General features: G+C 39.0%; 2 protein-coding genes across 3 annotated transcripts in view; both read right to left on the reverse strand.

Annotated features, from left to right (window-relative positions):
* Positions 1-2,020, reverse strand: part of LOC132795044 (ras GTPase-activating protein raskol) — a 59,416-nt gene extending 57,396 nt beyond the window's left edge. For both annotated transcript variants that reach the window (XM_060805456.1, XM_060805454.1), the window contains exon 1: positions 1,589-2,020. In XM_060805456.1, the coding sequence (XP_060661439.1) occupies positions 1,589-1,667 (79 nt within the window). In that variant the 5' untranslated portion in view covers positions 1,668-2,020. The remainder of the gene's footprint in view (positions 1-1,588) is intronic.
* A 1,518-nt stretch (positions 2,021-3,538) lies between these two features.
* Positions 3,539-9,911, reverse strand: LOC132795286 (uncharacterized). Its single transcript, XM_060805938.1, has 5 exons — positions 8,673-9,911; positions 6,487-6,736; positions 5,441-5,709; positions 5,260-5,370; positions 3,539-4,614 (listed from the first exon to the last, which is right to left on the reverse strand). The coding sequence occupies exons 1-5, from the start codon at positions 9,618-9,620 to the stop codon at positions 4,195-4,197; spliced, it is 1,998 nt and encodes a 665-aa protein (XP_060661921.1). The 5' UTR covers positions 9,621-9,911; the 3' UTR covers positions 3,539-4,194.
* Between the last annotated feature and the right edge of the window lie 5,073 nt (positions 9,912-14,984).

A 14,984-nucleotide genomic window follows, 5' to 3' on the forward strand; every position in this document is an offset into this window, starting at 1 on the left:
ACACACAGCTAAAAGAGCCATGCATGTATACACACTAAGCGATGTGTAACCAGGGTTGAAGAGGTCTTCGAAAAAATCGAAATAGTTCTAGAGAGTAATCCTTAGGGAAATTAGCTTGCTATTAGATCTTGATTTATGCTTCGCCATTACTATTTATTTCTTTTTTTCGAGCTCTCATAATATATTTTAAGCTTTACAGATAAGTTTCTTTAAAATTTTTATTTAAGCCTAATTCAGAATTTGTTTTTAAAAATCGTTTCTTCTAATAATACAACTTATACATTACTTTCTTTAAGAAAATAATTTCTTAAATCTTCTTTTAAACTTTATCCACACTTTTATACTTCTCTTTTAAATTTTCATTTCAACCAAATTCAGAATTTGTTTTTAAAATTCGTTTCTTCTAATAATACAACTTATACATTACTTTCTTTAAGAAAATAAGTTCTAAAATCTTCTTTTAAACTTTATCCACAATTTATACTTCGGAAGTAAATCTCCTTTAAATCCTTATTTCAACCTAATTCACAATTTGTTTTTAAAATTCTTTCCCTCTAATAATATTATTTATACTTTATTATCATTAAGAAAAGAATTTCCAAAATCTTTTTAACTTTATCCACAATTTACATTTAAACACTTTTAAGTTCCCTCTGCTAATAAATATATTTTATACCTTACAGAAACTAATTTCTTTTAAATCTTGATTTAAGCTTTTTAACACACACAATTTTGTATTTAATATGTTTCGAGTTCCCTTTCTAATTTCGTCAAGCAAATTGTGTTGATTAACAAGTTGTTGACAGAATTTGCTAAAAAAAAACTCTCAAACTAGTTTAATCAGGATACTTATATAGGTCAGTGTGTGTATTCTTCAAATATATATTTATGTTATATGCATGTTTTTTTGTTATAGAGAGTTTAGTTGTTAAACGAGAAACTTTGACAGAGTGTTGTGATAGAAAGTCTAGATTCAGTTGCCTCAATATAAATTTAGGTTTAGTGACTAAACTTGATTTCATTAGAATTGTGAAGATTTGAGCATGCACAATATTTAATTTATAGTATATTTGAAATGACTTAATACGAGTAATTCGGTCACAATTGATAAGCTCAACTTTGTGTATGAGTTGAAAGATTGTATTATTTTGTGAATAAACTGTCTGCTGATTCGAAATATTTTTCATGCTAAATTGAAATTGAAATATAATATGAAATATTATATATAAAAGTACCCAAAGATGTTCATCACAGTATTTTAATCGCAAGCATTTCCTACTCTAATATAGAAGTTTATTTATCATTCATCAATTTGTACTGTATTATATTTTTGACATGTCTGCTTTTATTGAAACATAATAGTATATAAACACCCCCCAACAAGATATTTGATCACTGCAACTTAGTATCAACATTTAGTACTACTAATTACTATAATATATAAACATCCCCCAACAAGATGTATAAGATCTCAATAATAATATTTACTTTTCTATTTATCCACCATCCACCAATTCTATTCCACTCTATTTCGGTATTAACTTAAGATAGAAGAGAAGTTTGGCATTTCGCACACATTCACACTTACCACAGACATCAAGCCAGCCCTCGACTCGACTGGGGTAGGAAATTGCATAGGCGCGATTCAAATACGTGCGTCGTCCCATCTTGTTGTTGGTGCTGTTGTTGTTTTGTGGGTGGTTTTGCGCCTTTCCTTTTGGGATGCTGCTGCTGCTGCGCCCGCTCTCATACACTCGCTCTCTTTTGGGTGCGCTCTCTCGCTCTCTTTATTCCAGATGCTCGCTGTCGCTCTCTCTTTCTGCAGCTAGGTTTTTGCCGCCTCGTTATCTATCGGCTTATCGACAAGTTGTCGAATGCTGCCCTTGTTGTTGTTGTTGTTGTTGTTTTTGCTGCTGTTCTTGTTGTTGTTGTTGTGGATGTTGTTGCTTTCTACTTAATTTGAATATTGATTTTGTTGAATCCGTTTTGTGGTGCTATTATTATTGCTGCTGCTGGCCAAGTTAACGAATTTGTTTTTATTGCACTTGTCTTAAACAACGACCAAAAAAGAAAACCGATTAACACAAACAAATCAAAATCTACGTTTCTGTTTTAATTCATTCTTGTTGTTGTTGTTGCACCCTTTCGGTTTTGGCATCGATTAAAAGCTCGAAAACAGCAACAACAACTACAACAAAAGCGCGTTTCAAGAGCAAAGCGTTCAAAACACCAGAAGAAGAAGAAGTGGCAGCAGCCGACACACAAGATGATGAAGATGAAGGAGACAGACACAAAAAAAAAATGAAACGATTTTCGTTTTATTTGATTTTGCTGCTTTTGTTTTATTTGCTGTTTCGGTTTCTTTACGCACAACTCCAAGCTTCAATGATGCTGCTACTCTGCTTTGCTCTCTCTTTGTGCCTCCCCTCCCCCTCTCAAACACTCTCACGCATGATTATTTTAGCTATTTTAGCCTTTACTGTTGTTGTTGTTGTTCTTGTTGTTGGCGCTCTTCTTAACAGCTGAGCGCAGGCCGCAGGCGATTCGAATGTGAGAGAGAGATGCTTATACTCAGATTTTCGACTACGACACTGACACCGACTCCCCCCTTCCCTTCCTCCCACCAGCAGCCACCCAATGCTCAGCAGACGATGCGTGACAGTTGCTGCCCGCTGTTGTTGTAGTTGTTGTTATTACTGTATATACACATGCACACACACACACACACACACATCTACATACATATATACCATGCATAGATATATTGTTAATATTCTGCGTCGAAGGCCGGTCGGCGCATATTGAAGTTTTATTTATTGTTGCTGCTGCTGTTGTTGTCGCAGCAACGAAACCAGAAACTTTTTTAACAGTCACAGACGCCGCTGCTATTCACACACACACACACACACACACACACACATACATGCATATATACTGCAGTCGCGTATGCGTTTTTTTTTGGGTGTATTATTTATTTAAAGATACAACAAATGCGCGACATGGGCGCGCACTCCAGCAACAACAAACACACTCACAGTAATATACACATACCCGATGAAAAATACGTTGCACAGTTTAAAACCAAAAAAAAACGAACACGAACACGAGTTTTCAAATGCACATCAACAGGAGCGCGCGCGTCGAGTTGCTTTGAGAAATGCAACAACAAACATTTGAAAAACAAAAAAAAATAACAGTTTCGATGCGTGCGCGCGTTTAACAGAGACGACGACGCGCGACGTGCAAACCGCGCAACAACAAAACATTAACTAAATTAGCAGACAGTGTGACCGCTGCACATCGCAGCAGAAAATGCACTAAGTGCCAACTCGCGCAACTGCTGCCAATATACCATAAATACCAGCTATGTGGTATTTTCTGTGGGAGCGGACAAAAGTATGCCATGTAAAAAGTGGGCAACTTTAAAAGCCTGCGCCGTCTTTACTGTATTGCCTACTTTTAGGGCTGCCAAATACGAAAAGTTGAGCGCGCACTTTGAATTGAATTTGAGGAAATAAAAGACGATTGTTTTTGTTGAACGGTTTACATGAGTTTAATAGTGCACATTATTAGTATATTGTTATTAGTAGATAATCAAAATAAACATAATATTAATAACATTATTTATAAGTAGTAGAGAAATTGCGTTTGCTGCAACTGATTTGTTAATCATTTTGTCGGTTTCTTGTCTACTTTTACAATTTGCCTTTGTGCAGCGTAAAATGTGGGAAAACAAAAATTTGCATTAAATAAATTACACTACAACAGCAATGCAACAGCACATCAAAATTTACTATATATGTATATGTATGTATGTTATATATATATGCTATATATAAATGTATAGGGTATACGCATATTGTTGTTCAGTCTTTGATTTTAAACTTAACGGGTTAAAAGTATGCAGTTAAGAGAAAAAAAAAACAAAACAAAAAAAAAATTGTATGTATGCCAACTACTAGACTAAGATTTCTTTTGGGAAAAAAATTGATTAATTCATTTACTTTCTGCTGTGATGTTGGGCGGAGATAGGAGATTTAGTTTAGGGACATAGGGGGAGGGAATATTGGGGGAATGTGCTAGAAAATGTTCGTTGTGGGGCACAGCCCCATGGAACGTTTCAGTATAATAGTTTTTTTTTTTTTCTATGGTAAATCATAGTAGAAGTAGTAGTATTATTATTAGTATTTCAATTCACAATTTGGTGGCCTCCTCATCTTGGCCACTGGAAGGTGGCGCCGGCGATACCGAACCTGAACCCGATGCTGATCCTGAACCAGATCCCGAGCCAGATCCCGATCCCGATCCCGAACCAGATGCGATTGTCGATGGTTCCGATTCGATGGCCGCCTGCAGCTCGACGAATATGTCAATGAGATTGTTGATGCCAATCAAATAGCCATCCTCATGATTGCCCACCTTCCAGGCCGAGTAGTGATCGATGTGCAGCTGCTCGGGCAATGCCACCGTTTTGGCGAAATCAATTAGCCAAACACTCGCATGCGTCTGATCGTGCACAAAGAGCAGCGAGCTGCCGATCACCTCGTGTGTCTGAAAGAACTCCGATACGGCCAAGGTGGCGCGAATGGCCCGCAATCGTTGTATATAACGTGGCTGCAACAGGGAGATAGAAGGAGGCAATAAATTAGATACAATAATAGAAACAATCGATATTGTTTATGTTGTAATTGTTTAGGCTAAAGCTAATCGCATAGGGGAAAGATTCATGATCGATTCAATGCAGGGAAAATTATACAGAATTGAATTCTTAATGAATACACAAAAATTAGTCTTTATTTTAGTTTGTTTTATGGGCACATTAAGTACAGAATTCTGCATTGTATCCGCTGTATATATCCGCATATATACACTAAAAAAAAAAACTAAGTTCTAAAATTAAGAACGTTCGTTCTAAAAGAACATATTCTTGAAACTAGGAACATTAGTCTAAAAAAAGACATATTTTCAAAATAAGACCAACAATTTTAGATTTAAAATAATAAATAAGAAGTAGCAAACAATAAAATACTATATAATACGATTTTTAGTCTTTAAAGATTTTTCCTTCTTTCTAAATTGAACTTGGGTCTTATATATAGTATTAAAAGTTCTTGAAATCAAGATGTCTTTTCTAACGTTAGGATTTTCATGTTCTTGACGCACAAAACCAAAATCGACACCAAAATTCTTGATTTTACAACTTTTGTTTCTGCGTATATTAATGTCTGTTAATGTAATGTTACATCTATTAGAACTCACCAGAATATGTGGATGGCCGCTGAGGAACTCGGAGAAGGCCAATTTGATTTGTTCGCGTGACTTGGTCGTTTTAAAATCTTTGGAACTGGTGCCGTCGCTCTTCTTGATGCCCTGCAATCCATAAAAGTAAAAAACGAGTAATTCAAATATATATAGATCAAGAGGAATTTAATTGCCCCACCTCAATGCGAAAGCCCAGTGTGGCTGTGCTTGAGATGGTCTCACGCCAAACCATGTAGCGTGGTTTCGTTACCGCCTTGGCAGCGTGCTCTTCGGCGTTGGGAGCCAGGGCGTCGATCTGTATCATTTTGTCGTACATATCCTTGCGCAGCTTGGGCTTCTCCTTGGCCTTGGATAGCTCCTCCTCGAGATAGGTGCGCACGCCCACCTTGCAGTCCATCACGCAAGGCTGCACATAGTCACTAAGCAGATCCTGTAACTGCAAATAGACTGCAAAAAGGGGAAAGAAATAAAAATATCAAAAAAAAACTTGAAATATATAATGCTTTTTTACTCTAAATATATGATTTAACTATTTATAATATAAAACACAGAAAGCTTAATCTAATGAACTCTATCAAGCTATAAATGAATGTATCGATTGTTGGGCTGCACTGTACTATCGATAGTAAAAAATCATTAACAATTGAAATGAAAGAAAGGCTAGAAAATAATTTAATTCTAACTACATTAATAATAATGTATCTATTTGAATGTACATTGAATTTTTCTCTAGCACATTTGATAATTATCGACGTCTTAACAGCTTACAATCTTTTACTGTCTTTTATCGATAGTTAACCAATAGTTATGTTGATAACTATTATAAGTTAATTTTAAAATTCTTATGCAATATTTAATAGTAGGGAACTCTAATAATAATAAGACATGATTTGACAGCAAACTATCGCACTTTATCGATAGTACAAATGATAGTTAAAGTGCGACACTTATGTTCGGATTTTTCTCGCTTTAATTCAATGTTTTATGTATATTAAATTTGTTACTATAAGGTTAGCTAATTATCGACTGTTTGATAGATATCGATATCAGATATCGATAGTTAACCAATAGTTATTTCAATAATTAACAAGTTTTAAAAGTATATTTTTAAATTGGAATATAAAGTAAAGTGGCAAAGAACACTACTATTAATAAGCGATGGTTTGACAGCAAACTATCGCACGTTATCGATAGTACAAACGATAGTTAAAGCGGCATACTTACGTTCGCCATCCTCGCTGGTCACCTGGCCCTTGTAGACGGGCACATACGGACGCAGCACATCCTGCATGAGCACCTGAAAGCATTCCTCCTCCTTGGGGCAGAGCTTCTTGAGTACGGTGCCCGGTTCGGGACCCGCTTTGAAGTTGCCCTGATGTCCGGCTAGCTGGACCCACGGATAACGCTGCTTCTTGTACGTCTGAAAGAAGGGCGTCCACTGCACTATATTGCGTATCTTGCGCCAGCCGGAGCTCTAGGGAAAGCAAACAAAAACGAGTCATTAAATTATCCGCTTCATAAACTAGTATACAATACAATATATGAAAATACATAAATAATTCACTTCATCTACGCTGTAAAATTAATTGAAACGGCGATCCCGTTTTGAGGTCACGCGGAATTTGCCACATAGGCTTGCTCGCTCGCTGCCTGGTCACGGCCCATTAAACAACACACACAAAAAAAAAAAAAAAAACAATATACAAGACTATTAAAGTTTATGACTTTGAGATCGAGCGAACACTTTTTTGTGACGTCAACGAACGCCTTATCAGCGTGTGCGTCTGGATCTGGGAAAATGCCGAATAGCGCCGGCATTAATACCGATTAGCATCGGTTAGCACCAACAAAAAAAAAAATAAATAAATAAAAATTACTTAAACGTTGAGAGTTGTTGAACACTGGATACACTTTGCGTTGGCCTTGAATAACACCCGAAGGCATTAACCCAACAACATTAGGAACTAGCTGATACCCCAATCATTAAAGTGCTGCAAAAAAAACGGGAATCTTTGGGGAAAGTTTCCAATGCAGTTCGGAAAAATTTTACTAACGATTAATGCTAAATAATATTCGAAATCCAGAAATTAACTTTTATCAAAGTTACTTCCGACTAATGTAGAATTGATTTCGGGTAGCAACTACTAGTTAGTTAGTTAGAAAACATTTTTTAAAACCACACTGATATCCAATAGTCTAGCAACCGCATGGCGTAAACTCAAACCACATAACATAGACAGCTACTGAACAGTGAATGATACTAAATAAAACCGCATGCAAAGCTGACAGCTTAGACACTCGATTAAGTCCGGTAGCACCCGGTAGTTGCTTAGAGGCCGCTAGAAAACCAGCTTATTGCAGCCAGTATAAACTGAAAGGTTGCTAGTTTGCAGTTGGGACTATCATTTGGTAGTAGCTGAGAGGTTGGCAGCTTGCAGCAACTGGTAACAGTTGCTAGTAGAAGAAAGTCTGTCAGTTTGCAGCACTCGGTAGTAGCTGATATAAAGAGCTGCCAGCTAGCTGCTGGTATTAGCTCTCGGTAGTAGCTGAAAGGCTGTTGTACTATCAATCGGTAGTAGCTGAGAGGCTACCTGCTTGGAGCCGATATTAGCATCTGGTAGTGGCTGAAAGACTGTCAATTAGTAGACGGTACTATTACTCGATAGGAGCTGAAAAACTCTCGGCTGACAACCGGAACTAGCAACTGGTAGTAGCTGAGGGGCTGACAGCTAACAGGCTGGCACTAACAATCGGTAGTGGTTTAAGGGCTGCCAATTAGCTGCTGTTATAAGCTCTCGGTAGTAGTAAAAAGTTTGTGAGAGAGTTCTTGGCACTATCACTCGATAGTAGCTGAGAGGCTACCAGTTTGTAGTCGGTATTAGTAAATGGTAGTAGCTGAGAGGCTGCCTGCTTGGAACCGGTATTAGCATCTGGTAGCGGCTGAAAGGCTGTCAATTAACAGACGGTACTATTGCTCGATAAGAGTTGAAAAGCTCTCAGCTGACAACCGGAACTAGCAACTGGTAGTAGCTGAGAGGTTGACAGCTAACAGTCGGTAGTAGCTGAAGGGCTATCACTTAGCTGCCGTTATAAGCTCTCGGTGGTAGAGTAAAGTCTGTCAGTCAGTTGCTGGTACTATCACTCGGTTGTAGCTGAGAGGCTGCCAGCTTGTAGTTGATATTAAATCGCAGTAGTACTAGTAGTAGTAGTAGTAGTAGCTGAAAGTCTGTGAGACAGTAAGCGATACTATCATTCGGTAGTAGCTAAAAAGCAACCGTAGCTAGTGTCCGGTAGTAGCTGAGAGTCTGCTAACTTGCAGCCGGTATTAAGTCGCAGAAGTAGTAGCTGAAAGGTTGCCAACTTGCAGCCGGTACTAGCTGAGAGGCTGCCGATATTAAGCAGCAGCTTACCTTCTTCGTGCTGCCTGTGGGCGAGGCTGAGCCACCCGAGACCGTTGCAGATGACGACGATGGGGCCGCCGATGTGGACACATCGGAGTCCCACTCGGAGCTCAGATCATCGCTGCTGGCATAGCCGTAATCGCGAGGCATCGGCACCTCCAGCAGCGACTTGGAGTATTGAATGTAGCCGGGACACAGACTCTGGCCCAGCGGTGAGTGCGAGCGACGCGGCGGCGTCGCCAGCGACATGGACAACGGTTGCGACAGCTGTTGGGATAGCTTGCGACCGGCGAGCGCCGACGAGAGGCTGATGTGCTCCCCCGCATTGGCCGTAATGCTGATGGTGGGCATCGAGAGTTTCTTCTCCGCCCGCTGCTTAATGCCATGCGCCTGGGCAAAGGCCAAACTGCACTTTCTCGGCTGCATATTGTTGCCCGAGAGTTTGCGGCGAAAGATCTTCTTGGTAGCTCCGCTGCCTCCGCCACCTGAACCTCCGCTGCTCACATCAACGGCAGCTGTCTCAGCCTCGCTGCCCGCATCCTCGCTGTCGACATGATGCGACGACGACGATTTGTTGTGACCGCCGCTGCGAATGCTGTCGCCATCGTCATCGTCAGCGTCGTCGGCATCGTCGGCATCGTCCAAGCGCAGCTTAGCAATGTCCTCGGGCAGGAGGTCGGGGAAATGCAGTAGCTTCACGGTGACCTTTTTGCCAGCCTCGTTGTAGTACACTTCCTTGGCGCTCATCCTGTCAAAGTCCTCGTAGATGCGCACTTGTGGCGACGGCGGTGGCGTTGGCGGTGTTGTTGGTGGCGTTGTGGCAGCGACACCTGATGTGGCAGCTGCTCCTGAAGTGTTGTTGGCGTTCGTGTTATTGTTGCTATTGCTGTTGCTGTTGCGTGTGGCACGTGGCACGGGCGGCTGCGTGAGAGCGCACACAGACATTTTACAGGACATGTGAGGTGGAGGGTGAGGGGCGTCCACTCGACGTCCGCTTACGCATTAGACGCTCTGCAGTTGCCACAAAAAACAAATGTCGTTGTCGTTGTTGTCGCTGTTGTTGTTGTCACTTTCAATGCTGCATTCGATTTTGTTTCTATTTGATTGATTTCTGCGCATTTGCGAACTCGTTCGCGCCTAAGTCACAATTGAGAACCACACGAAACGATTCACCACAGCACAAAAAAAAAAAAAACACAAAATAGTTTGACGTTTCAATCACAGCGCGATGTCGACAGCGACAGTTGACGTAACCGACTTGTCAGCTACCCTAAAAAAAAAACGAAACTACGATTGCAATTATCCGCCGCAGTTTGAGTTGAAGTTTAAGTTGTTGCTTAGCTGTTGTTGCTGCTCGTTTTTTTTTCTAAGGATCGATAATAGAGAGTGATTCATAGACGTTGGTGATTCACAATGATGAAAATAACTTTTAATAGTTTGTGTCAAAACTATCGATAGCTAATGCGATAGTCAGCTGCTTATGGCGATAGCTTTGCTTTGTATATCTACAGTTTTTTTTTTATAAAGTAGCATCCAAAAGTTTATAATGAAGAGTGATTCATAGACGTTGATGATTCACAATGATGAAAATAGCTTTTAAAAGTTTGTGTCAAAACTATCGATAGCTAATGCGATAGTAAACTGTTGACGTCGATAGATTCGCTTTGTATAATTACAGTTTTTTAATAGCTAGTTTGATCAGCGAATCTTTAGCCTTGGTAACCAGTTTTTTTTTTAAAGAGCTCTGATTCATAGACTTTGATGAATCACAGCAATGAAAATAGTTTTATACAGTTTGTTTGAAAACTATCGATAGTTGATGGATTTCTTTTGTATATCTACAGTTTTTTTTAGCCGAGGCAACCCATTTTCTTTTTAAAGAAGTATCCCACAGTTAGTAATGAAGAGGGATTTATAGACGTTGATAAATTACAACGATGAATATAGATTTGTATAGTTTGCTTGGAATCGATAGTAAGCTTTTCGATTAGTAAACTGATGATGGCAATTTCTTCATAGTTAGTTCGATCAGCGAATCTTTAGCCTAGGTAAACAGTTTTTTTAAAAAAACATGACACAGTTTATAATTAAGATGAATCACAATGATCAATATAGTTTTGCATAGTTTGTTTCGTAACGATCGATAGTAAACTATCGATATTCAACTTTGCATTTGTGCAGTTGCTTCAGAGTTAGACGCTTTTTAAAAGTACCATTTCACCGCTTATAGATCAGCTCATAAAACATAATGAGTACTCCACTATTTAGAGTGTTTTATAAACCTAGTTATTCAAAGATTGTTTAATATCTAGACCTCACATTTAGCTTATTGTCATATTCAAAATTTATTGATACAAAAAAAACATGTATACAATTTTTAAATATGCGAAGCTTATTAAATTTCATGAAATTTCATTGAAAGACACCTGGTATCATCTAAATAACCGATCTTAATTCTTACGAAATATGGAAATTCCAAGGTCTATTTATAATGTAGCGCTTTTGTTTAAACATCGCCTGAAACGTTTTAAAGTGCAAAACAATTTGTTGTATAATAAATTTATAGCAATTCTAGAGAGCTGTTGGGTTTCTAAAGTCGTCCTTTAATTGGATAAAGATAATGAATAAATGAAGTGAGATGTTTGCTCAACAAAATATTGTTTCTTAGTTCGTCCAGGCTGATCTTAAGCTGTATTTTCTTTTCTGCTAAGTAGCGATCAATGAAATTCTACTCAAAAGTGGGTTTAACCTTCAATATTTTAGCTTCTATCTTTCTACTATAAAGTTTCTAGGCGAGATTTATTTTAATGAAATGTTTTAGAAGTAGACTCTAGTGAATTCTGAACTGACTTTTGTTTAAAGATTAGCAAAATAGCTCCGTTCATTAATTTTGCGGTAAATTAAATTCAAATTAAATTTATTACTCGATTGCAATAAAACGTTTGTATTATTGTTCAAAGGGAGGAAAACTTAAGAAGTTTAAGGATTAATTTCATTTCGGAAACAACTTCAAATATTTTATTTAGATATCTTAGATAAAAGTACAAAATTTTCTACCAACTCTTTTTTTCTATTGTCCCCTTTCTTCTCAATTTTTGACTAAGAACCTGCAACAATTCATTTGCAACCCTTTCGGAATAGTTCTCAATAGATTCGCAAATTGTTTGGCAATCGAATCAATTGAGGACATCAGCAATTCGTTGTTGCCCAATTGCTAAAGTGGCTGCCGCAAGTGCAACTTGTTTTTTTGGGGCTGTTGCTGCTGCAGGTTGCAGGTTGTAAGTTGCTGTTGGTGATGCTGGTTGCTGGTTGTTGGTTTGGTTGCTTGCTTGGCGCACACATCAATCAAAATTGATTAAATTTAATGGAAAACGAAAAACAAAACCAAGCGCACGCATCTAAGTAGGCATTGTTGGAGCGTGTTGGCATCTTGGCAGCTCCATCTGCGGTCAAACAAGACGCAACGAGAAGCGAGAAGCGAGGAAAGAGCGGAGAAGAGTGAAGAATGGAGCAACAACGCCTTGGTTTTTGTTTAGTTGACACACCAAAAGCACCATAGATAATTACATTCGCTGTGGACTCTTCGAATGTGTTGTGGAAGCGCAACCGCAAATGAATTAGATTTGAATTCCGAACGAGAACGAGAACAAAAGCGAGAGAGAGAGAGGGAGGGAAGGCAGAACCGAACCCAAAAGACGAACCGAACCGAACCGAACCTAGAAATCAACTGCGAGTCCAAAACAACAAACCGCATTATGATAATAATGGAAATGGTAATGACAACGACAACAGCGACGATAACAACAACAAAAAGTATCAAGAATGGCAAAGCGTGCTATCCAGTTACACCTCTTCCTCTCTCTGTCTCCCTCCCTCTCTTGCTCTCTCTCTCTCTCTCTGTCACACTCTCGCCGTTTTGCTCTTCTTCGTTGTGTGAAACATTTGACGTCATTTGCAAAAGTTGCGAGCTGCGATAACGAAACAACAACCACAGCAACAACAACAACCTGGGGAACCTTGGAACGTCAACACACACACACACACACACATTCACATGTGGCACCTTTTGTGTGCGTATGTGTGTGTGTGTGTGTGGTCGCATATAGGCCACAGTATGGCGACTATAAGTAGGCCGATCGATATGGAAGCAAGCAGATACAAAGCAGCTGCAGCAGCAATCGCATCGAGAGCTGCAAATGGAGATGGAGATAGAAGAGAGTGAACGAGAGAGAGAGAGAGAGAGAGAGAGAGAGAGAGCACAGCAGGAGATGCAGCGAAAGAGAGAGCAACAAGCAGACAAAGACTGCGAGAGAGAGAGAGAGAGGTTGGGGGAGGAAGCGAGGCAACAGATCGGACATAATCACATCCGCATAAACATTGACGTGCCTGCAGATTAGCTATATTTTTAGACTCTATACGTATATACAATGTGCAATATATATGTACAGAGAAGTGTACATATGTAGCATATATAGAGCGTAGTCGGACTGCGATCGGAACTGAATCTGAAGCGTGTGCACTGGAAGCTGATAAAGGGACGCGTTCTCTCGACTTCGCTTGCTTTCGTTTAGTACATCTCTCTCGCTCTAGATCTCTCTCTATCTCTCTTTCTCTGTCTGTATTTCTCTGTCTCTTTCTCTCTCTCTGTCTCTCTCTCTCTCTCTCTCTCTTTGTCTCACTACCTCTCTATGTATCTGTCTATATCGGTCTATCTTTCCTTTCTTTTAAGTCCCTCTTCTATGACATCTTCGAATTCTTCTCCTGTCTCATCTTCTCTTACTCCTACTAGCTTCTCCTTTAGCGCCATTTCTTTAACATTATTCTGTTCTTTTTATCGCTTTACACTACAGGACATATGTATCTTTGTTGTTCCAGATATATACTAATTCAATTTTTTCCTTCTTTGTTCTGTCTCTATTACTTCTACCCTACTCTCTCTCTCTCTTTTCATTTTCCATCATTCAATCCCTAACTCTTTCTATTTATTTGTCTAATTCTTTCCTAAATGCATCCGTAAATTCTCCTAAACTCTTTCTACTTTCTTCACTCATACATTATCTTCAAATATCCGTATATTTGTTTCTTCTTATCGTTAAGTAGCATCAACTTATTTGAGCTGAGCTCCCATTGCATTATGATCAAGCAAAAGTTCTCTGGAGTTCTAATCTTCTTTTTCTTTCTTCTCAACCATTGATCTAGCTCTGTCTCTTTCTTCTCTACCTTCACTTTTTATCATTCCTCTTTTCTAAATGCTCCTGAACTGTTGATCTCTCTTTCTCTCTCTCCCTACTTACACTCTTCTTTTTCTACATTCTCCTTAATTGTTGATCTCTTTCAATATCTCTCATTCTTTGCCTTCATTCTCTCTATCTTTCTTCTTATCTATATTATCTTTAACTGATCGTTCTCTCTCTCTCTCTCTGTGTATCCTTCTATAGCTTAACTCTCTCTCTCACTCTCTCTTTCTCTTTCTCCGGTTACCTTTTTCAAATCCCTTTTACTTCCTTACTACTACTCAATATTTTCTTGTATAATGTTTTATCCTAAGCTCCTTCTTTGCTTTTCTTCTCCTGATGATTCTTCTGTTTCTCTCTCTCCCTCTTTTTCCTCTCTACATTGATCCTTAAATTACACACTGTCTTTACCGCTCCCCAACCAGTTCTTCCACATTCTTTTTTTAGTATTCAATGTGGGTTCGCTTAAAAACCAATTTGCTCGTTTCGTTATCTAATAAAAACAATTTTGTAGAATCAACGACGACGACAGCGAAATGAAGCTCGATAGACGTCGCTATAGATACACGGATATAGATATGTGTAGATATATATATATAACAAGTGTATCTGTATCTGTATCTGTATCTAGCGTAGTTGTGTCTATATAAATATGGGCAAGAGGAGCTATAAGCTACGTAATTGTGACGCCCAAGCTAACTCTAACGATCCACCCGCCGATCCCCTAATCCCCTCCCCTCCCCCCTCTCCTCTTCCTCCTCTGGGATCGACAAATCTTTGCCGGACTGCGCTTAATGTGCGGCATTCACGCCGCATAACAATGAACAGCGCAAAAAAAAATACAAAAAAAATAGCAACGTTGTGTGTGTGTGTGTGTGTGTGTATATTTTTTGTTTCTTAACTGCCGAAAGCTTAAAATTAATAAAGTAAACACTTTTTTTTTTTTTTTGCTATTTTGGTTGCCATTGACGCACAAATTGCGCTAGAAGCGAGGAGGAGAGAGAGGATAAAGGCGAGCGGGGGGGTGGTGGGGTAGAGAAGAAGATGGATCGCCATTGGGTGGTGGGAGGTGATGGGGATGGGGAAT

Source organism: Drosophila nasuta, chromosome X (assembly GCF_023558535.2).
Source record: "Drosophila nasuta strain 15112-1781.00 chromosome X, ASM2355853v1, whole genome shotgun sequence".
Taxonomy (NCBI): domain Eukaryota; kingdom Metazoa; phylum Arthropoda; class Insecta; order Diptera; family Drosophilidae; genus Drosophila; species Drosophila nasuta.